The sequence below is a fragment of the Austrofundulus limnaeus genome, unplaced genomic scaffold, assembly GCF_001266775.1.
Source record: "Austrofundulus limnaeus strain Quisiro unplaced genomic scaffold, Austrofundulus_limnaeus-1.0 Scaffold5, whole genome shotgun sequence".
Taxonomy (NCBI): domain Eukaryota; kingdom Metazoa; phylum Chordata; class Actinopteri; order Cyprinodontiformes; family Rivulidae; genus Austrofundulus; species Austrofundulus limnaeus.
In genome coordinates, this window is record NW_013952407.1 from 2,215,344 (window position 1) to 2,239,534 (window position 24,191).

The 24,191-nt window shown below is 39.4% G+C and overlaps 1 protein-coding gene across 2 annotated transcripts in view; it reads right to left on the bottom strand.

The window, feature by feature from the left end:
* The window catches only part of sbf2 (SET binding factor 2), a 121,238-nt gene that overhangs the window by 17,316 nt on the left and 79,731 nt on the right, over positions 1 to 24,191 (bottom strand). The window contains exons 18-31 of one of the 2 annotated variants that reach the window (XM_014026848.1): positions 17,029 to 17,199; positions 16,627 to 16,898; positions 15,472 to 15,644; positions 15,190 to 15,263; positions 12,622 to 12,817; positions 12,306 to 12,433; positions 11,363 to 11,538; positions 11,107 to 11,240; positions 10,797 to 10,998; positions 9,741 to 9,937; positions 9,516 to 9,656; positions 7,517 to 7,600; positions 4,720 to 4,794; positions 1,239 to 1,414 (exon numbers count right to left, since the gene is read on the bottom strand). In XM_014026848.1, coding sequence (XP_013882302.1) covers positions 1,239 to 1,414; positions 4,720 to 4,794; positions 7,517 to 7,600; positions 9,516 to 9,656; positions 9,741 to 9,937; positions 10,797 to 10,998; positions 11,107 to 11,240; positions 11,363 to 11,538; positions 12,306 to 12,433; positions 12,622 to 12,817; positions 15,190 to 15,263; positions 15,472 to 15,644; positions 16,627 to 16,898; positions 17,029 to 17,199 — 2,199 coding nt within the window. The remainder of the gene's footprint in view (positions 1 to 1,238; positions 1,415 to 4,719; positions 4,795 to 7,516; positions 7,601 to 9,515; positions 9,657 to 9,740; positions 9,938 to 10,796; positions 10,999 to 11,106; positions 11,241 to 11,362; positions 11,539 to 12,305; positions 12,434 to 12,621; positions 12,818 to 15,189; positions 15,264 to 15,471; positions 15,645 to 16,626; positions 16,899 to 17,028; positions 17,200 to 24,191) is intronic. The other variant, XM_014026856.1, reaches the window with a different exon arrangement.

Here is a 24,191-nt window from a genome sequence, read left to right on the forward strand (position 1 = left end):
CGTTAGGATTTGCACGTAAAAACACGCCCGATTTATGACCCCAACGGCTTGCCATACAGACTGACTTCACGTAAAATATACGACAGGTCTGGACCACTCCTGAATTTTGTTCGTATCTGAAAAAAATCTTAGAATACGAAAACATTGGTGAATGCCACAAATTCTCCTAAATCACTCGTACACACAACTTAAGAACAAATCTGTGCGTACGAACGGTTCTTGCATGAGGCCCATTGTCTTGTTTGTTTACAATGAGGGGGCGGGGCTTAAAATGATACTGGAATTCTTCTGGCTTCATCTTCCGGGTTCTTGTATTTTAGTCTAGCACTTCTATAAACAGTTGATGATGAAATCCTTTTAGAAAGTTAAAAAAAAACTACATTTTCTGGGCTTTGCTCTCACAGCAACATGAAGGCACTTGAAAGTACTTATGCAACAGCTTCCCGTTGGTGTTTGAAGAGCTTTGAAAGAAACGAAAAGCAGAATATTCCCGTAGATGATGTTAATCTTCGCTATTGTGAGTTTTTGCGAAACTGACCAAATCCTGCAAACAAAAGCCCAATTTTCCTATCAACCAAAGAGATAAATCAGTTTGGTAACAGATGAAATAGATTTCTTTTTAATACAAAAGCTAATATATGAACTGTAAATAAAAAGTTATAAGTCTCTATATACTGTATTTATTTTTCTGCGTTTGTAACACTGAAGTGGTTGAACTACAAAAACATTGTTCAGAAATAAAGGGATCAATGACAASACAAATAAATTCAACTTTTATGACTATTCTTATCTTCTGCATTTATTATAGTAAAAAAAAATCTAGGAGGAGTTACTTTTTTAAAGCAACCACTGTGCAGAGTTTTTTTTTAATATGTAAACTGCTCAAACTTGGTAAAGTAAATTCAACACTTTATTTTTTGAGTGCATAAACAACTTCTTTTATGAAGCTTTTCAGTCATATTTAAATTTGTAATGTGTAACTAGATGTTAAATTTTGAAGTAAAGAAGTGAAAGTATCATTTTATGTTTTAAATGTAATAAAAAAAGCTACGATCTAAAATAAATATTTATAGATCCTGATAAAATTGATTAAGTGCTGTAAAGAAGTAAATACATCAATGACCTCCAAAACTGTAACTATGTATCAAAATTTAATTTATGGAGTTTCAAAAATATTGTAGAATTAAAACAAAAAAGAATTCCAGGTAAAATGGTTGGACTAAACTCTTCCTTCTCACCCTTAGATGTGACTTTTCACCAAAGACGTAAAGGGCGGCCTGATGTTTCAGGAGCTGAGCCTGCAGACTGCTGCTCCCTGCAGGGGGCGCCAGATCCTTCCCCGCTAACCTGGCGCCCACGTCAGCCGGTTGGTGCTGGCTGAGGCGGCTGCTGGAGCGCAGGCTGGCCCACATGCCTGACAACACACATTTACAAACAAGCGTTAGACACACGGGGACAGGAGCTGTCGCGTTTGAAGGCTAAACAAAAGATGTCAAACAAACAAAGAGSGAATAACGAGCTACGCTCCACATGCAGACTGCTTTCACATGCACGGAGGGTCAGTGGGGTTCGTGTAAACACCTTCATGTCGTCCGTCAACCAACACAGCCTGTGTGAATCTGGTGCACGGTGATATTAGAAGCAGAAGTTGCTGTTTTTTTTTTTTTTTGATTTTTTTTTAGCAAGTCAACGAAGCCAGCATGCAGCAACTTCCAAAAAGTGTGACTCACCATCAGCAAGAAAGTGATTTTTCACAGTAATATTTCTCAAGTTATGTGAACATCAAACTGAAATAAATGTCAGCTTTATAAACCAATCAGCTGGGTGAAATTCCCCGCAGGATGTCCAAACATTTTGTAGAGAAACTGAGTTTTCAAAGCTGTTTGCAACAACGCTCACAGACAAGATCACAGTTTACACCTGAAGCCTCACCTGATAAGATTAACACAACAGCTGACGTGAGTCACAGATAAACATTACATCACAACTAATGCTAAAAAAGTTTTAATGTTTGTCTTTTAATGTAAAGTAAAACAGATTGCAATGACTTACATTTCTCATAAAACTGCATTTTTTTTCACAATGGAAAAAAAAAATTTTTTTTGGAAAAAACAAGGTAACTGAGTTTTATGGCAGCAACAGATCTCAGAAAGTTGGGCCAGGGCCATGTTTACCAATCGTCCCCTCTTCTTTTAACAACAATCTGTAAACAAAAACTGAGACGACCAGCTGCTGGAGTTTTTGGAGGGGATTGTTGTCGGATTCTGGTTTCTCAACAGTCTGGGGTCTGTTTTGCTGGAAGGGAGCAGATGTTGTTCTAAAACTTGTAAATACTGTTCTGCACTGACTTTTTAAAAAAAAAAAAACTGCTGCTCACGTCAGAGGCACTAATGTACCCCCATACAATCAGAGAGGCAGCCGGACCCTTTTGTTTTTAGCATGGAGGACTGGTCGTTTCCTCACAACAAAATCTCTAATTTGGAAATGTCTGACCACAGAACAGTTTTTCTCTTTGTCTCAGCCCATTTTAACAACAAAGACAATGGAATTTCTGGATGGTTCCATGCAGTGTTGTATGAAGTACCACAAAGTGATACTTGAGTAAAAGTACAAGTATCTTATCATAAAATTACTTTGGTAAAAGTTAAAGTCTCCTCTGAGAATATTACTTGAGTAAAAGTCTTAAAGGGGCAATATTATGTGCTTTCCAAGCCTATATTTCAATTTTTATACTAAAATAAAGTAACTATGTCACATTTTCAGCTTATGAAAGAGCTATATGTTTGTAAAAATCCCCAAAWCAATTTACTTCCCATCTTGACAGTTTCTAAGCGTCTTGAAATAGGTCTCTGTRTCTTTAAGAAAATCCAACCACTTCGGTCACGCCCATGTCAGCACCTAGCCTGCCAGAGTCGTGGAGTGGGCGGGGGGCATTTCGTCATGAGGAAGCTCAGCTTAAAGACGCATCCCAGAGGAGGAGCTTGTCCCAAAAGGACACAACCCAGAGGAGGAGCTTGTCCCAAAAGGACACAACCCAGAGGAGGAGCTTGTCCCAAAAGGACACAACCCAGAGGTGTTTCTGGTCCCAAAAGGCGTTTCTGGTCCCCACCTGTCGTTTTGCTCCTCAGTACGGCTGCCTAAAAACGCTGCAGGATTTCTCAAYCAGGCATGAATGAGTCAAAGTAAGGCTTTGGGCATGTTTCTATGAGAGTATAACATTATAACATGATATAAAACTCAAAAAAGGTGATTTTACATGATATTGTCCCTTTAAAGTACCTGATTTATTTTGTACTTATCAAAAGTAAATTTCTGACATAAAATGTACTTAAGTATTAAAAGTAAAAGTACTGAGTAAAAATGAGCAGTTAGATTTTCCAAATACATTTTTAAAGGTGTGCAGCTGTGATTGATTGTGTACAAACTAATATGTGTCATAATGGTATATATTTATACTTCTCATTCAACCACAATTAAATTCAAAGGCACAGTTTATCGGGATAGAATTTTTTTTAACAATAACGAGCCGGAATAAAATAGGAGTAATGACTTTCTACTTCTTGCCTTTTTTTAAATGTATGGAGTAGAAAGTACAGATAATTGTGTGAAAATGTACAGTAACAAAGTATTTGCACTTACCGGTAGTTACTTTACAACTCTGGTTCCATGATAGAGCTGTAAGCAGTGTGATGACATGGTGAACTGTGTTTACAGACAATGATTTGTGGAAGTGTCCCTGAGCCCATGCGRCAGAATCAGACTTGTTTTAATGTAGTGGCCCCTGASGGCCCAAACATCACAGGCATACAAAATTTACTTTTTGCCTAGTAGCGCCAAAATCTCTTCAAATTCTTGCAATCTTTTGGTGAATTTATGAACAGTAAGTGGTGGGATATTCAAAGTGTTCACAGTTTTCATTATTTTGAAATAGTTCTGATATTTTTAGACAAGGTTTTCCACAGACTGGTGAACCCTCTTTACTTCTCTCCCAGAAACGTTCTTTGCATACCCAGTCCTCTTGTTACCAATTAAKCTAATTAGTTAAAAAATGCTCCTCTAGCTGTTTTACTATTCACATCAATAACTTTTACAGCCTTTTGTTGCTTCCGTCCCAACATTTTTGAGACGTGTCACTGCCATAAAATTCAAGATTTACCTCATATTTCCCAAAAGCAATGGTACAATTTTCTTAGTTTTTACATTTGATGAGTTTACTCTGCTTCATTGCAAATAAAATATGGATTTATGAGATTTGCAAACTCTGTTTTTATTCACGTTTTATACAACCTCCCAACTCTTTTTGGACTTGGGCTTGTATTTACAGTCCTACAAGAACCGTTCTCTTTGACTACGCTGCTGGATCATAACTTTTGTGTGTGTGTGTCGTGACAAATGGCTTCCTTTTCTCCACGCTCTGGACGCGGCCCTTAGCTGACCACAGCACTGCTGAGCCAACACAACAACAATGGGAATGACCACATTAGAGCCCACTCTGGGCTGTGAAAAACCACAGCTCCCAGAGGGGACGCCCACAAAGTCAGCCATGATTAATACAACCTTCCACAAAGTCTCTGTAAGTGGTTTGAAGCATGGTGAGCTACGCTGCTTAATCTGGTTAGTGAGCATTCGTGTGTGTTAGAGGAAGCAGAAACGCCGGGACTTCGTGGACGTGTTAGACAGCGCCTTTAGGAAGACCGGCGGAGGACAGTTTCACTGTACCTTGATTGAGGACTTTCTCCTTACTTGCAGGTTTTGGGTGTGAGTGAGTGAACAGTTTATCTTTGTACTCAAGCACTGGTTGGTTGTTTGGTGCAGAAGAGAGGATGAGGGGAAAATTAAAATCAGAAAAATAATGGTCATGACTAAAAAAAACACATGAAACAGTCATGCAAATCAAATGAACTGATCCACATGATATGACGGCAGCAGTATGATAAGTTCTATGATCAACAGAATGATTGTCWCACAGCGGCATGCATGGATTTATTACTCATGATTATGATGGCAGATGAACATGTTTCCCTTTGGGAGGAAGTTAATGTGATTTTAAAGGGACAGCTTGTTTTTACAGGTGCTCTAGGTTTTATTTACAGGAATGTAAAACTGTCCCAGCAAACAAAATGGAAACACAACCCTGAAGCAATAAACGGTATAAAAATGCAACACCCATCAACTTTCTGCTAAATTATTACTCAATTTTTATTGCAAATATAGTTTTTTCAAACGGCTCTGAAGACACTTTTCAGAGTATATAGAACATTTTTCTAGGACACTTTAGCCTAAGTTAAGCTAACTGGACTCTGATCCCAAAGATTTTTCCTTCAGCCACTGTCTTATTTATTTATACATTTATTATGCATTTATTTGTAATAATGTTGTTGAGCTGGTTTGTTGGTGTTTCTGAGCTAGGGCTGCATGGTAGTAAAACCTGCGATGTGCGATAACAGTGCTGTTGCAGGACGATATGACTTGTGATAAACAAACAAATACATGAGCATGTAGTGTTGATGTCTTGCTGGATGTCAGCCAAACTAAAAAAAAAAAAAACTAAGCCTGGTAAAAACCAGCCCCTTGTCCCTCGCTTTGCTTCGTACGAGGGTCTGTACTCTCAGCTATTGAGAAGCGATTGCTTCCTGGAGGCGTGGCCTCTGTTTAAGTTTAAAACGACTGGACCTGATTTACCCACAACGCATGTGCGCCAGCTTTACTGAGAAGGAGGCTAAGCTAAGAAGCTAACTGGAAATTGTGTGTGCTGTAAACAACCCTACTGAGAGGAGAAAAGTACCGAGCCGAACGAGACGACTGTAAATGAGAGCAAATTTTATTTAATTTGAAAGTCTTATCAACATGGACTGGCTTCATTCACTCACTTCCCTCTACTGCCATTGCTAAACTAACGAGCAGACTGCGCAGAAAATCAATGTTGTTGTTCAAAACCACTCCTTCTGTTTTCTGATTGGCCTGAATGAAATTCTCCTGAAGAAATCCTCGTCTATGGGAGAAATCCCAGACGGAGCAGAAAAGGGAAACTAGAATTAAGCGGAACTYCGTAGGAAGGCAAGGGCCAGGCTAAATCATTTCCATTCCAGCATGAATTTTTGAAAATATGAAGAGATCCATCCAATTGGCCAAATATGTGAAGGGCTCCATTTGATTGGTGAAATACCTCAASCTGAGTGACAAAACTCATAAATGCAAACTTTTGAGCCAACCATTTATTGCAGCTTATGCAGTGTGGCTGTTATTGTGACGACGATACATTTTCGATATATTGTGCAGCCCTAATCTGAGTCTTTATTTGTTTGTTTTGTTACAACCTTTGAAAAAAATTAAATAAAATTATTAAGGAAAATAAAATTAAATTATAATGTTTGTCTGACAGCAAACTATTTTAGGAACCTGTTGATGGATTAAATGATATATTCAGAAAGCAACCAGCTCCAACTTGTTGACATTTGAAGTTAACCCAATTTAAAATAGCTCCCACAGTTAATCAAACTTAACAACTACAAAAATGCTTTTAACTCAGCTAATTTTACAGATATTTAACATTTGGAGTGGCTGAGAGTTGTCAACATCGCACAATCTGAGATCTAACAGATCATTGTGGTCAACTTTGTCTTTTAGCAGATTATTTTCATAACCAAACTGTTTTGAGTAACTAGTGATGTCTCTCTTTCAGTTTTTACTGTAGTTATCTCATGCTAATTATTTGTGAATGTCAAAAAAATTATAACCTCCAACCTCACAAAAACAGCAACGTTCCAGGAATTACTGACAACCCACACTTCAGAGTTCTGTGCATTAAAAAACATTTGTGTTTCTTTGGGAAAAAAAAAAGAGCTGATGTGTCATCCTTTTTTAGTTTACTAAAAATACGCTGAGTCAGTCTGAGCAACGCTTTAGCCTTTGACCTTCATCCGAAACGGTGACTAACAGCTCAGACATGAACAGACTCCAAAGCAGAAAAGAAAAAAAAAAAAAAAAACACTGAACAAAGTTCCTGGATCTCTTTTCCAAGAGTTCACATTCCAAAACAAAGAGTCACGATGATGTATCAACTTAACGGAACATTAAGTTTTCATCTGGAGAATAATATTTCAGCAGCGTTAATGTGACAGGAAAACAGCAGGGCACAACAAAAACAAGATGATCCCAMTTTCTTCGAGGAAAATAAAAATTCACTTATCGCTTCATTCTTATGAGCATTATAGGAAAAAAGAGATAACCCATGAAAAACAAACACTGTAAATAACAGCCTGAGGCATTTAGTGTCYACACCAACTGCGGTTCTTCCCCCACATGTGGAAATAAATTTTTTTCTCCATAAAAACATTGCTTTTTTTGTTGCTAAAAAGACATTTTGGAGTATAAAACTAACAGTTTTGTTCTTTTCAAAGAATCCGATGATAATTACGTGTTTCGGAGTGACAGCTTCAGTGTTTCGTGTTTCACCTATCAGCAGGAAACTCGCTCGACAAGTTTGGCATCGTAGGAAACGGTGAAACACACTCACCTCCTCGGGTGAAGCTGCTGGAGAATGGGATGTCTAGATGGACGGGAGCCATCTTTGATATCCTGGATGTCTTTCTTTCACTGCCTGAAGGCGAAAGATCGGCACAGAATGTTAAAACCAGCATCACCGTTACACATATGGAATGCTCTCACTACATTTATTCATCTCAGCTTACGGTCACAGCGGTTCGTTTTGTTCGTTAAGATCTGAAAACCGAGGGTCAAGTGAGAACTTGTGTGTATTTCAGCTCAGCATATTCAGGACACAGACAGGGCCGGGTTAAACGTTGAGACGAAGGACCGAGCCGAGACCCTTGGGCATATTTTGATCCTGGCATAACCTTTTATTGTACAAATTTCCTCTCACATCTAATGGATAGGGCGTTTCTCCAACCATGTTTTTTCATAAACACACACAAAGATAAATAGGTGAAAAGTAACCACTGACCAGCGCAAACACACAAAAAGAAAGAAAACAATCACCTGACAACAGAAAAAAAAGAAAGAACTGGAGCAGAAAGCTGAAATAATGCTGAGGAGTGCAACCGTGCACTTTTTTTTCTCCCCGCTTTATCGGCAGATATGAACTTTGAGTAGCCTCTTGTCCTTTTGAAAACAAACAATATTTTTCCCACGACACGGCCGAGGGCCGACCCGCCCTCCAAAAGCAAATTCAGGTCATGAAGGGGAAAAGCCAGCAGCGGAGGCAGCTCTGGGTAAATCACAAACTAATGCCCAAATGTTCACAGAGATTTCTCTTAGTGAGTTTAATAGTTAACCCTGCAGCTGCCAGAATACTTTCACAGAATCAGTCAGTTTAATCAGCTGACATGAACAATATGAGGACTGATGAAGATTACCAACAATATTTTATAGATTTTAATTTAAATATGAAGCCTCTGTTGGCGTATCATGGCTTACCTCCACAAACGCTAAATTTAGAAAGTATCAGTGAATATGGGAACTTGGAGATGACATGGAAACCCCTGACTTGGCTCGGCTCGTCTTGGTGAAAAAGGAAAGGTGTGAGAGGCGTCCGGAGAAGTTCACGTCGAGAGAACAAAGAGTTTAGCTCTGTTTGGTTTAAGCAGCCCTTTTCTCATGCCCCTCACTTTGACCACCAGCCATCAGAGTTAACTGATAACATTATTGGCCATCTTCCATTTACACATTTACAGCTACTGTCCTGAACGGCCCACCGATAAAAATCCACCATTGATGTTTTAGTTGAATTAGACAAAACAGGGAAACATTAAACGGGACATATCATGAAAAATCTACATTTTATAGCCGTTAAATGCTTTTTATTGTGTACTTGAGTCTCTAGGAGTGCAGAAAAGTTGATATTAATCTCTCCTGGTGCTGCGTAAATATCTTTATATTCTGTTTGGGTCATATTTTTCAACCCGTTCAGTGTTCTCTATTCTTTATTACATTTTCTGAATTAATACGTCACAGTTTTAGCAACAGAACTGCCAAATAAGTTCTGGACTAGTCTTAATTCTCCCATCTTTTAATTAAATTGTAAATAAAATGTTTCTGCGRCGCTATTCAGTCGTAAACCCCTTTATCAAACTAGAATGGATAGATCTGGAAGCTGGAGGGGGGTAGAGTGTAAAGCGCCTCGTTTGCATTTAAAGAGACAGCCTCGAAACGAGTTGAGACACCCCTCAGAAGAGAGGTAAAAGAGGGGCTTGTGGAGTTACAGTAAGGAGGAGATTAGACCAAAGCATTGCAGTTCTCACTTCATATAGAGGCCAACTGAAGGATTTAAATGTGAAAAAGAAGGATTTAAAAGCAAGACATGTCCACTTTAAAACAACAAAAGCTGCATTTTTTAATAACTAAATGAACGGAATAAACTGAAGTGATTTGAATGAAAGAAGGAGTGACGGCCTTCTGCAGAACGTGAAGAAATGGTAAAGAACACGGAGCAGGATGTTACCAGTTTGCTCAAAAACCCTAATTTTATGTTAAAAAAACAAAACAAAAATGTGTACCTGGGGAGAGGCCGACGAGGGAGCGGTTGGTCAGCGTGTTGTTCCCGTTCATTTTGAAGTGAACAGGGATGGAGTTGAGGATGGCTAGCAGGTACTTCTCCTGTTCAAGACTACTGGATGAATCTGAGGATGAGGCTGGCACTGAAGGGAAAAACACAACAAAACAAAAAGTAGGACTTTCTGCTGTTAGGCGACACGTCTTTGCCTGCAGCTCCGGAGACGCACCTGTCGAGGAAGGGTTCTGAGACTTGAACAGTCCCACCACGCTCTTGCCGTGGAAGCCCCCCGAGCGCAGCAGCACGGCTTTGGTGCGGGGATGCTTCCAGCACACGACAGGCAGACGGTTGTGTCTGTAGCAGCGAGCCACTTTGTGCAAACTGCCATCTTGCACGCCCTGAGGAACCACCAGCAGCCCTGGGTAGCTGAAAGGAGACGGTGAAGGAAAACCTCACAAAACGTAAAGAAACAGAAAGTTCACCACGAAGAATTTACTAAACAGGAACAAGGAGAATAAATCAACTCAACAAGTATGATTTACAGGGTTCTCAGTGTAAAACAAGCGTTATGAGAGATTTTTTTTCCGGCACGTATCTATTTCAACAGTTCATATCAAAACATTCGGCTCCWTCAGGATATTCCGGATATGATTATTGTTAATTTAGCAATTTATGCTTTTTAGGATATTGAACTTTTTCTGCAGTGTTTTTCATTTAGAAAATTAAAGGAGCTGCTTTCAACACTCTTAAAGCTCTTTAAGATATTTTTAAATCTTTACTGGTCTTTTTACATTTTGTTTTAGTTCTGTTGTTTTTAAACTTCTTGTTCTAATTTCAAGCCTCATTCGGCTTATACTTTGCTGATTTGAGCTGTTTTTTTGCTTTTTCATTTCATCACTGTGATCTTTTCTGCTATTCTTCTGATAATTTCAACTTTTGTGTCCTTCTTTCAGCTGCTTTCTTCTAACTTCAGCTACTTTTTTTATTTTTAGCTACCTTTTATCAAATTAGATTTTTTTGTGATAATTTTAGCTTCTTACTGCTTAATTCAGCAAACTATTTCTTAGTACTAATTTCAGCTATTTCAGTTACTTTCTTTTAAAGCTATGTTTAGGTTAGTTCTAGCTTGTTCAGCTAATCAGCTAAGATCTTCCAGCTTTAAGCATTTACACTGCATTTTCACAGGAAATGCAAGTTCTACTGGTGACGTCATCACAGAGCAGAAGGGTTCTGGACTGACTGAGAGGTGAAATAAGCCTCAGCGGGTGTTCAGTGACAGTTGTACCTGCGGCAGAGGGAGTACAGCCTGTTTACTGCCGTGATCCTGAACTGATCGCCTGATTTGGATCGGGACGAGCTGACAGTGATGGTGCCCAGGCCCAGACGCTGGTAGTCACGAAAGCAGGACTGCTCCACCAGCTGCTCCATAGTGGACTTCTCTGAAGCTCTCAGAGTGCTGCTGGGTGGTGGTTCGCCCTCATCGGATACTAAATCAGACACACACACAAAAAAATCCCCTCAATAATTTTTGTAAATCTTCTCTCTGGTCTGTTTCGATCTCTCCACATGATGCATTAATGTTTCACTTCTCTCACTTGAAATGTCATCGTCTTCATGCCAGGTCATCCGACTGCCTCTATCGATCTTCTTCAGTGAGCTCTGGCTGCTTCGGCCCATGGTGATCTTTCCAGCCCTCTTGGCTCCTTTGACAATTGTTTTTGACAATGTTCTGTGAGGAGGCAGAACACAGCAGAGAAGCTGCAGTGAGAGTGTTTTTATTTATAAGGTTTTAAGTCGTTTASAAAAACAAAGCGAGTCCCAGGCCTGTTCTGGTAAAGCTGCATTACAAACCTGAAGCCAGTGTTTCTTTCTTTTGGTTTAGGCAGGATTAGCTGAGGAACTGTTTGTCCTGCTGCAAATGCAAAGGAGCTGAAGATGGACTGAGGATAGCGAATTCGCTGGAGGTGCTTCCTGAAGATCTCCACCGTCTCGGAGCTAACCTCCTCATCAAAAGCCACTTTTATCAACTGTGGAAAACAGAAATCATTCACTAAAACAAACAGCAACCTGAATGTTAAAGGTTTTACAGTAGATCTAAAGAACTTTGATGAAAACAGTTTTTCTATTTGATTTTAAAGCGTCTGTGACATCAAATTTTTGTAAAAAAAATATGAATGCATTTTTGAAAAGATAACATTGATAGAACATTGCAAAAACAAATTAACGTCAATGAGATGAACAGTTGTTGAGATATTCGCATGGGAAGTGACAGGAAGTGACGTCAGGGAATGTCTGCGTGTGCATGTGATGTTTCTTTAGATTAATTTAAGTCACTATCAGAGATGAAGAGTCAGAGTTCAATTAATATTGTTTCAATAAAAAAAGACCAGTTTTCTTTTTTAGAGTTCCCCTTTGATGTCACTTCCTGTTTCACTTTGGCTGAGCCAACGTCTAAAGAAAATATGCCAGTTATAGGACAAAATGGGTAAAATTATGTGTATTATGTTAATTTCCCTAAATATAAAGATATTTTCTTTGACTTTTTGTAATTTAAAGATAGTTTTTTTTTATCCTCCTTGTCTCATCTTGGCTGTTATTTTGGACATTTTAATTAAAAAGATTTAAAGGAATTCGGTCCTTTTGAGTTCACACTTAGAGGCCATTCAAGTGGTTTGTTTGTAGAAACACTGCAGTGCAAACCTTCATACTCATGCAAGCAGTAAAGCAGTAAATGCATATGAAATACCCAAGGGGACAAACTGATGTATTGCGTCATACGGGTTGCACTGTTTACCTGGAACGATGCCGAGCGGAGCTGCAGACCTTCCTGCATGTTCTGCTGCAGCTGGTTCTGGATGCTGATCTTCTTCTCTTTGGTCAACGTTGCCGCAGGGAAAGCTCTGATAACGACCTGCTCCCCCACTGCACCGAGACAGGAACACAGATCACTTCACTGACATGACGGCGTATGACATCATTCAACTAATTACATTATAACATAAATAAATTTAAGCTTGTATATGTGAATGCAAAAAAAATACTTGTAAAAATTTGTCAATTTATGTAAGTATCTTTACATTTCCATAAGACTTGGAAGCATCAGTATTTACCCAGTGGATCATGGGGGATGCCTTTAAAGATGATGCGATATGTGGTAAGAAAGAGAGCTCCCTCTGCTGGCAGGATGTGAGGCCCCCCGAGAAGCCCCCCTGTGGCCTCCTCTCTGCCATCGGGATCCAYGAGTACCCTCAGCCCCTCTGACACRAACTCCTCTCCTGGAAGCAGCGCCGGGCGCAGAATTTTTGGCTGACGAAGGGAAGAGAAAGCCTCAAGTTACGAGTCAGGACAGACACAAAAAACACTACCTGTCTTCGAGCACGTCCCACCTCAAATTGAGGCGTTTTAGAAGCAAACTTGACAGAATCATTTGCGTCACAGAYTCAGATGCAGGAAACGAATTTATCACTTTAATGTCAAATCAGAGCACCGCACGGCCTCGTTGGAGGAGTTTAAACCMTAAGTGCATCATCGACGAAAGCACAAACCCTGCAAACGCACCAACCGTCACGTAAGCTTTTTAAAATCAGCGTCCAAGAAAAACACTCTCCAACCCCTCTGCGCAGAACAAATCTCCATCTCGGCTATRGAAGCAAAATTTGTAACCTTCATTTTGAGCAAAAACAATTCTGTTTGTCTTGATTGTTTAGCCGAGGAACTATCGGTTTTCACATTATGCTCTAAACATCTGGACCCTGACATGATGCATTTTTCACATGTAGGATAAGTGAAGCTGAATCTCTGCAGACCTCAATAATCACAATCAAAAGTTTTACTCTCAGTGCAAATGCTGCGTATTACAAAATCGACCTCCTTTATTCAGTCTGTTTTATCTCGCTTTTAAATGAAAACCGTGGTGATTTTTCAGCCCACGGCTCCGGCTATATCTGCCAACAATCAGACTGAAAATCTTCAATCATCAGTTTTATGACCGTTTCTTCACATTCCTTTTAGAATGAACGCACGTCGCAAGTTTGGGCTCATCCAGTCAGRCAAAGGGAAATGACAGAAGTGCACCGCTTTCCAAGAACAAGCTAATGGTGTTTGRTTTTCCAAACGAGCAGAGAAAACTGTTACAGTAGATGTAGCGAGACGCTCACGCCTCAAACAAGAATCAGTCAACTGCACTTGCGTGTTGTCATGATTAACGAAGCAGCTGACACTTTACGGCTAATTTTTCCGACCGTACGAGACGCGACTAACAGTTCATTGCTTCCGCTTCAGAACCACCCGTTCGTTCCTCTGTCGCAGYAACAAATGAAGAGGGACATCAGATCGTTTGCAGCTTTTTTTTTTCCTGCTGAGGCCACAGCCGACCTGAGGGAGCTGAGGTCTGGCTCGGAGGTAATTACAGCCTCCGAATCTGTCCTTGAATGAAAAGTGAGACGGGGCAGACGGTCCCGGCACACATTATTACCTCTGCAAACTCTTACTTATGCACTTATTAGAACTCCGTAGTGTTACTGCAGCCATTACTTCTACCGCTCTGTTTAGCCATGAGTGCACTGTCAAGAGTTGCACTTTTTTTTGGCATACTGCTTGCAGCTAACAGCCCAGAATTCAAGAACATGCTGGCTTTGCCAAGAGCTGGCTGACGTGTAAGACAGCAAGAATCAAAAATCAACTGTGCAATTATGATTAAAAAAATTTGTTGAAACTGACACAAATAACGAGACTAAATTTAGCCATTTGACAAAAAAAAAAAAAAACATAAAACCTTCATTAAAATTACAATACATATACATAATGATATTTATTATAGTTTTAAAAGAGCAATAAGAGTTATTACTCGAAAACACTACTATTATCCATCTAATATATTATTTTGTAAATTGAAACTGTTGAAATTTCACAATTTGTTTGATTATAACATTTTGTTAGTTATGTYTAAGGCTCACAAAAATACATTACCTTTAAACATCCAGAAAAACTTTACAAATAGAGAGAGCTGTTATAATCTTAAGGGGACAGAGACGCTCATGAAACCTAAATTTAGAACCAGTTTGAAAGAACGRTGCACCTCAATCCAAGGAGTCAGATTGTGGAATAATCTGGAAGAGGATGTTAAAAGTGCCACATCACTGTACATGTTTAAGAGAACGATAAAGCTTGGATTGTTGAAGAGATATGAAATAGTATAATGTGCATTCATATAAATCGTTGTTCTAGGAAGAGTTTTGTTTTGTTTTGTTAATTGAAGATTACTATTGTTTGAATTTATACTTGAGGAAAAACGGGCAGATATTCTAAGATTTTTTTTCTTCTCTCCGCTGCCTTTCATTTCATTGTATTTTATTTCTTTTTTATTGTACATGGAATGTTGCTTTTTAAGAAATTAATAAAGTTTGAAATAAAAAAATAAAAATAGAAAAATATAGAACTTTACTAAAGAATAAGGCAATAAAAGTTATACTCTCACTGGGCATTAGGTCATATTTGTCAATGTTTTCACAATTTTCACATGATTTCCTGAGGCTCTGATGAAACAAACATCACATGCATTGGCACAGTTTTCTGTCATTTCTTTAGAACTCTCTCCCTTTTTTTAAATAAAGTGTTTTTATTACCATCTAAGCTTTTTGATTGGATAAAATAGTGTAAAGATGCAGGAGTTCTCTCACCTTCTGAATGGGAGGCAACCTCCTGCTCTCCCTGTGAACGGCCTCTAAAGCTTCCATCTGCATGGCTACGATTCCTGTGGGTCAGAGGTTAGGATCGGTTAACACATAAACACAATATTATGTACAGCATGTACACACTTCCCCAGGCCATTTGACAAGTCAGGGGTTTATAAGCTCATCGGSTCCTGTGGATGTTGGCTCCAGCTCAGAATACAAACATCCATGTGGATGTCYGTGTAAATCAGAGGGAGTCTGGGCAGGGACTGGGCGCGAATGCCGTACCTGGGATCATGCTGTGCAGGCTCTTGATGTGCTCCTGGGTTACCCCGCTCTCCGTGCACACCTTGTCGACGAAGCGGGCGACGAACCTGACGACAGAGTTGGCCACGTCGCTGCTCTCTGACTCCTCGAAGCCGCTCTCCGTGTCGAAGCTCTCCGCCACGCTGCCAGCGATGCTGCAGGCATGCACGATGACACGGGTGAAACTGAGAAAGGTCAAACCTCCCGTGTCCAGGGAGGAGAACTGTGTGCTGACAGARACAGGGCTTTAAGCGTGCACGCTGATTAAAGAGCGGAGAATGCGAGAGCAGTTTTCGGTCGAACACAAGCAAAGTGTTGATGGCTAGTTCAGGCGCTCGGATTAGATTATCTAAGAGGAATGTTTTCCGTGAAGTGGTGATGCAGCCGTTTCTTGGGTAGACAAAATACAAAGTGATGAAATCAGAATGTTCTCTATGAAGCGCAAACACATCTGGGAGAGAAAACTGTGAACAAAACACCCCAAAAATTGCTACAAAAATAAACTCTCGTCTGAAACATTTTTCGTAATCTCATTAGAAATAAACAAAACAAAATCCTAACAATCTCCTGTGGCCAAATATAACAACAAAACAAACATACTATAACAAAAATTAGAAAATTTGTGTTAGGAGCAATGTCTGAAAATTTAGATCAATACCTTTTTGGTTGAATTTCTTCCAGTATAACCCCACAGACATTATTATTATTTTCCATGTTTAATTCTCTCCACAGTTATTGCAAAGCAGAGGAAAATCACTGGGTGTAGCCCAGTTAGAAAGAAAGYAAGACAAAACAGAGTTTTAAATGTCTGAACGGATAAAAATGAGTCACACTGTTTTGTGAAGCAGCAATGTGAGCCTGCGAGATGGATTTGGGACGGAAACAGAAAAGTAAGCTGCATTCAGTTTGGCTTGAAAGAAAAGTATCATGTTGACTGGAGTTATGCCACGTCCACCCACGTGCTTATCATCACCTTATTATAAAGAGGCTCACAGCCTCGTGGATCACAAAACCATAACTAAAGCTTTCTTCCAAACACAGCTGATTGTTTTACCTTAACTTATTTTGAACAAGCTCGTGACGTTACGGTTGAAAAAAAAGCGCCACTTTTAAAGCAGCGTAGATCAAGCCACTGACCTGTTTGTTACGATGCTGTTGCTGCCACTTTCCCAGTCTGCAGCAGGTGCGCTGCGCAGGAGCTTGTTCTTGCTGGTGTCCAAAGGAACCAGCAGGTAAACCATGAGGTTGGCGTAGTGGATGGCCTGGCTGAACACGGTGTTTTCCTCGTTCTTCACCAGCTCCTGTTGCTTCTCCTTGCTCAGACTGGGCCACGAGCGGAGCTGCTCGGCCGCCAAGGCCATGGCGGTCCGCTGCTCCTCGCRACCTCCAGCAGGCGGGGGGCCCGCATCCTGCACAGTTATATTCAACTCCATCAAGAAACTCGTGGTTCGATCCTTTCTACTCTAATMTGCATTAGGACGGTTAAGTATAAAAGACTTTATTTTGGTACCAAACCAGTCCCTTTTTTAATTTCTTTACCTTTAACCTGGTGATGACGCCCCTGTTTTGTTCTGGAGTGTTGAGGTAAAGGGCTCGGATCTGACTCTGAACTTCACTGTAGAAAGTTGCTTCCCAGAACTGCTGACTGGTCCAGATGGGATGGTCCTGGATGCAGGTGTAGGCAAACTGGTTCACTCCTGCAGCCAGCCGCTAAAAAAAACAAAAACATCAAGTCAGGACAACTTTTAAAATCTAATATAAAAATATTTGAAGCCTGATTTGTCTGTGACAATATTTTTGATCAGTGGTCAGTGCTGTGGTCTGCAAGTTAAGCCTGGGTTGCATCCGACGTAAAACAAATACCAAATCTTTCATGTGAGTTTGCTTGCTSTAGTGACCCCTGCAGAGGGAAGCAGCAGAGTCTCTAACATCTACAATGCATGGTTTTTAAATGCAGTTTTTAAAACCATTTTGCCTCATTAGTCGATTAAAACACAAGTTTCACAGCTGAAATAAACAAAATAGCACACATTTTAAATTGATGGAAATCAGAAAGAGTCTGTAGGAGTTCTAATGAGAGTTGGAAGGAGAGATCATATTTCTCCAGTTTTAGCTTCTCTCCACTGGCTCCCTGTCAAATTCAGAATAGAATTTAAAATATTACTCCTAACATACAAAGCTCTTAACAACCAAGCTCCATCATATATTAAACATCTTATTGTTCCATACTTTCCTAACAGAGCACTTCGCTCTCAGACTGCAGGTTTACTTGTGGTTCCTGGAGTTTCTAAAAGTAGAATGGGAGGCAGAGCTTTAAGTTATCAGGCTCCTCTCTTGTGGAACCAACTTCCAGTTTCTGTCCGTGAAGCTGACACTCTGTCTGCTTTTAAGATTAGACTGAAGACTTCCCTTTTTGATAAACCCTATAATTAGACTTAGGTTTCCTGAATTATTCTTCATTTCTGCTGCTATAGACTTAGACTGCTGGAGCACAAACTGATCACATTTCCTCACCCTGCTGTTGTCTTTAGTCTATCTTCTCTACATGTTTATTATAATTATTTCTATCAATAACGTTTTTCTTTTTGTCTCTTTTCCAGAAGAAGGTGCACCTGGACCAGTTCTTCTGTGTTTTTCTGTGTCTCTTTCCCGTCCCTCAACCAGCCGGTCGAGGCAGATGGCCGCCTGTCCTGAGCCTGGTTCTGCTGGAGGTTTCTTCCTGATTAGCAGGGAGTTTTTCCTCTCCACAGTTTGCTCAGGATGGGACACTGTGATGAAGTGATTCAACACAATCTGCTGGTTTCTTCTTTAGATTGTTATTTTTTCACGTACAGTGCCCCGAGACAACGTATGTTGTGACTTGGCGCTACACAAATAAATTGAATTGAATCGAAACAAAATATCCTCACTGCAGCTGGAACCTGCAGTCTCAGATGGTGCACATTTATTTTGCTCTGCATCTATGCTTCAAGAGGTTCCAGCAAAAAGAAGGTGCCCAGAAATGCTCGACAGAAAGAGGAAAAGTCAGCAAACAGGTTCGAGGAGATATCAATCACGTACCGAGCCGTAACTTTTTAAACAGAAAACGCCCACCACTGGACCAACGCTCCGGTCCCTCCTGTATTTTGTGTCGAGACGTATTTGGAGAGTGAGTTGTTATTTTTCATTAGAGGGGTCTGAAGAGTAGATCAGCCGCTGCTTGCAAAAACAGCCACTTCAAGAGGAACACCAAGTCCTCAGCTAAAAGCAATACCGCGTCACCGCGCTGCACTGTGCAAAACCTACAGTAAGACAAACCAAACAATGGTGCATGACCTCAACAGAAGCAATCTTCAAAATAAATGACCAGCCACAAAACCAAACTTTCACCATCGCTCCATCTCCCAGTAAAGCCTGAGGGCCAGATGTACGGCTCGGGCCCGTTATTAGATTAGCTTCTCATTTCTCTCCCTGGAGTCTGACACAATTCAGTTGTGTCTATTATCACTTTATAGTTTGCTTTTGAAGAGCGAGAAGCGAGGGGTTACTGTAATTACAAGAGACAGAACCAAAACAGTTCTACTCCCACTGTGGTGGGCCGGACGCCAGGACAGAGCTGAGCTCAGAGCCAATGCCCACACAGCAGCTATAACACATAACTCTGTTAACAGGAAAGTCCTACTGGATCAGAGTCTCACTCCTGATTTGTAGGTGTTTATGTGAATCATTATTCCGTGTGCTTCACTTATGTTATCGCATTTGTGCCAATTTTATTTTTCTTTACTGTAGAAATTAAGAGGATAAAACAGAATCTGAGTGAAAATGTGAAAAATGGTTAAATATCTTTAAAAAACAACACTAGCTGATATTTATGTAACTGAAGTTAAAGCTCCTGTTGAGCTTTTTCTAATATTCATCAACCAGACTTTTTTTGGGGAGGAAATGTGAACTTTTGAAGTTGTGGGAGGTTGGAGGCTTTGCAGAAGCAGAAGAACAAGAAACAGTGGTATAAGACCTACATTTAAACGGAAAATTAATTGAGAGCTCCAAGAAAAATAGGTGTTTGTAATAGCTGCCTGTAAAATATTTTAATGTTTTGAGGACATAAGAGGACTTGGAATCAAACCATTAACACTGGTTATGAAGAATGCTGACTAGTAAATTCATTTACTATGTGTTTATTTTAGTAGAAAACACAGTGTAGTCCATTAATTATCAATAAGCACAAAGCTAAGCTAAGCTTAGAGGAATGCAATTTGTTTTGCAGAAATTAAATTAAATACGAGATTTTGTACCAGATGAAAAGTTACAAACCTTACAGTAAAAATATGAAATATTTTAGTTAAACTGGTTGTGCTCTTGGCCAATCCAACACTAATCTGACAAGCGATTGGCCTGTATCATGTTTTTAAAGGTATTATTTTTCTTCTAGTGGAAAAAATGTGGTTGACACACAGGCCATCCATTTTAGCTTTTAAACTTTCTTGGACAAGATACCGGACCTCACAATTTTCCATGATGCGATAATCTCCAAAGTGTAAAATGTTTTGATAAAGATACAAACTGGTCGTATGGAATAGACAAGTGATTTACGATTCCCTGCCAATGAAAAATCTGGAGTGCATTCAAAAGAAATTTAAGATGTCAACAAGAGAAAAATAAGTGCAATATAAATGCAGTCCATTTGCACGTATTGAAAATAATTATGGCTATGACAATTTATTGGGCTCTGGTGCAAAATAGATGATTTTAATTGTCTCATAATGACAAGAAGTCCTTCACTTTATTTACGTTGAAAGAGTCTGGCTGCTTCTGCAGGATTTGCAAAGTCAAATGATTTTAAATTACACCTAACCTCTTAAACCATAAAGCCGCCTCCCCTGTCTCTATCCAAACGCCTGCTATGAAAGATTTCTCCTGATATCAACACGCCGCCTGCCGGAGACCAACCTCGCAGTAGATCATAAGCAAACATTAAGATGACATTAATGACCGCCTGTTTAGATTAACAGTTCACTCAGGGAGACAGATGATTAATCTCACTTTGCAAATGAAGCAACCAAACACGCCGCCTTTGAGTAAAAAAAAATAAAGGGGAAGAATTAGGCAAGCGCATCGCTGGCCCCTCATTGGTTTTTGCAAAAATGAAACGAAAAAAATCACAAAAAAGAGCCCTAAACATGCTGACAAAGATTAGAGGAAACACAGCTTTTTAGCTACACTAATACGGCTCTGTCAGTTGACTGCGTTCAGTGTCTCACAGCAGATGTTACGTGGGTGTATGTCTATGTTTGTGAAGGGGGGATGCGAGCGTGTTATTTGTCAGTGCCGTCTATATTCAGCCTGCCTGTACTTTTCTGACTCGTCCGGATCTGCTCAGGTCGTTTTGACCGAGGTCGGCAGCTCATATCGATGATGGTACGCGAAGTTTATAAATGGACTCGAAAGACAGATGTGCGCGGAGGAGAGCAGGGAAGGACAGGAGAGTGGAGAGGAAAAGGGAGGAAGAAAGGAAGGTAGGGATGGAGGAGGAAGGAGGGGAGGTGTGACGCAATCGAACCCATCTGGCCCGTGTGACCAGCAAAGTGGTGGAATGTAAGGTTGAGGGAGAAAGGGTGAAAAACAAGCAGAAAGAAAAAACACCATGAAGGGGGGAACAGAAAGGAGAGAACTCTGTATATGGGTCACAGGATTTAAGCTATCAGGTTTTAGGATCTTGTTTTGAACTCTGGAACCTAATTCAGGAGGCTCGCAGGATGACTGACTATGGCCTCAAAACATTCGTCTCACACCGCACAAACTTGCCGTGTCTCCCTGAGACAAAGAGATGACACGTGTGGCCACTGAAGCAAGTGCTTACTTGAGTAGAGGCACCAGGTTAAGGCTGCTGCATCTGTACTGTCACAAGCCTCGGGGCGGCGATGTTATTTACATGCTCTGGCAGAATTTAGAGCATTCTTGAGCTGTCATTATTTCTGGACAAGTCCCCCGTGAGAATGCATTCCAGACATAAAATCTATCTCCTCACTCCTGCAACTCCACAAGCATCAATGTGTTTTAAAAACTACTCCAATGCCAAAACCGTGGAAAGGTCTGTTTTTTTATGTGTATTGATAGTTGTAAGAGCTATGGGCAGTTTATTGTTACTAGTAAAAATGTTTTAAAAAGAAAAATTATATATTTTTGTTGTTAAAAATATAATTTCCTGTAAATTTACAAACACTTATGTAAAAGACATAGAATATAAATATGTGAAATTCTAATGCATGTTTTGTATTTTGGGCTTCCTGCACACCGTAGTTCAATTATTTAGCTGGATTTTTTTTTTGTGCATAAGCTAGTTGAAGAGTCAGACATGCAGGAAACAACAGAGTTTTTTGACAGAGTTTTACCATGTTAATTTTGTTTTTCACTAAATGTTTTTTTTAAAGAATATTATCTGGTCTTGCTCACGTTTTAAATTCAGTGGTACAAAAGAAGCCAAAGAAACAGAGGTGCCACTCCTACAATAGTTTTAAAGTTACGTAAAATAACGGAGAAACACATCAAATGAACCTGTCAAGACATAGGCCATAACTGTGCAAAATAAATAAATAAATAAATAAATAAATAAATAAATAAATAAAAGAATTGCACCAGTAAAATTAATGGTCTGAAACAAAGTAAAAATGGATACAATAGGTCAAGAACATTTATTTACATGCATAAAAGTTCATCAAGCACGTCACAGTGCCTTGTGAGGACATTCAGTTTGACAGAGCAAGTTCACAGTTTCTTCCATGCATAAACTCCAGCAAAAAGAATGCTAACAGTCGTGTTCTCGTTGAGTAATTCATCCAGAACTCGTGTGGAGGTTTTTCCCCACTTGCCATTTTCAAGCTGCGTTATTCTCGAGCAGACATTCAAACTTGGGTCACATTCAAATGCAACAGGAGACATGATATACGACTTAAATGGCAGAACAACAAAGCCCGGCATTAATGGCATCTGTTCCTCTTCTGATAAACCCACTCCTTTGTAGATAAAATATGTCAGAGAAACAAGCTCTTAGAACAAAAGGTCAAACTTCAACAAAGGGGCAGTTTACAAAAGGATAATCAAATATTAATTTGAGGGCAAAGCTAAAGGGAAACAAGAAATTGGACAACCAAGCAACAAAACTTTGACTTTGGCAGATGTTTGCATTAAGAAGCATCTTCCCATGTTCCCTGACCTGCAGACTGAAGAGTTATGATGACAGTGCCACTGACGGCATGAACACAGCGTGAGCTTGCAGAAGCACAACCAAATAGAGCCTTGCTTGACCAATATCTGGCTCCTGAACTTTTGCTAACAAAGGAGGGCATTTTCTTACCCAAAGTTCGGCAACCAATACCACTCAAAAGTATTTATTTACTCAACAGCTAAAAACAAAACAAAACAAAACAACTATTTATTAAAGTGCATGTGACATCAAATTTGTGTAATAAACATGAATGCATTTTTGGAAAGTTAACATTGATAACATGTTGCAAAGCAAATTTCATGTCGCTCAGATGAACGGTTGTTGAGAGATTGGCATGTAAAGAAACAGGAAGTGATGTCAAAGGGGTATGCCGGCATGTAGACAGAGCATTGTTACAAAAGCTAACAAAACAGACTGTAGAGAAGAATCTGATGTTTCTTTAGATTAGTTTGAGTCACTATCAAAGAAAGACAAAGAAGAGTTAAAGTTTAAACAATTTTGTTTTAGTAAACCTAAAACAGAGTTTATTTTATTACTGAGTTCCCTTTTGATGTCACTTCCTGTTTCACTTTGGCTGAGCCAAATTTAAAAGAAAATAGGRCAGTTATGTGACAAAATGGTTAAAATAATCTGTACTATGCAAATTTTCTTAAGTATAAAGATGTTTTCTTAGACTTTTTGTATTTGCAGGGTAGGCGTGTCACAGGCAATTTGAGTAAAGGGTGTTTACGAGACAAATCTTGGTGAAAGCTCCATTTAAAGGATGAAGATTTAGTAATTATTAAAGAAAATATGAAATTGCTGATCAGGTTGTCAAATGACAGCACTTTAGTTTTGGGATTTGGGTTGTCTTCTATTTTTTATTCATAAAAAAGACAAATGGAAATAGTTGCTACATTAAAAAAAAACTAATAATGAAATAAAAAAATTCTTTCAAAGACATTTTGCATTTGTGTGTCAACCAAAATCTAGCATTTAAAAAAAAAAATCAAATCTGTCCCAACAAGCAAAGTAAAATCTGTACAGCATTTCTTAAAATGTCTTTTTAAACAGATAAGAGCAAATTTACTCTCCCTTAGGGGGTTCTGTAAAATCAGTTTTGGTGTGACTCCAGTTCTTCATCAGATAATTATTTACACTGGAAACTATCCATGCTCAACACAAAACAGACAGTGTTAGATGGACCCAATCCATGTTAAAGTTTGATGTTAAAACGATCTGATCTTAATTCTACAATACAGTTTTTCATTCAACTGCAATGAAATCTTTGAGGATGAAGTCGCTTTAAATGGTGAAGAATTTGCCTTTTTTATGGTGAACCCGTTCTAAGCCTCAGCTTGGCTTCTCAAATTTTGAGTGCACTGATTACTCAGACGATACTGGTCCTTTCCACAAAATGATATTGTAATACAGTGGTTTGCAAAAGTATTCATACCCCATGAACTTTTCCATATTTTGTCACATTACAACCACAAACATAAATATATTTCACTGGAAT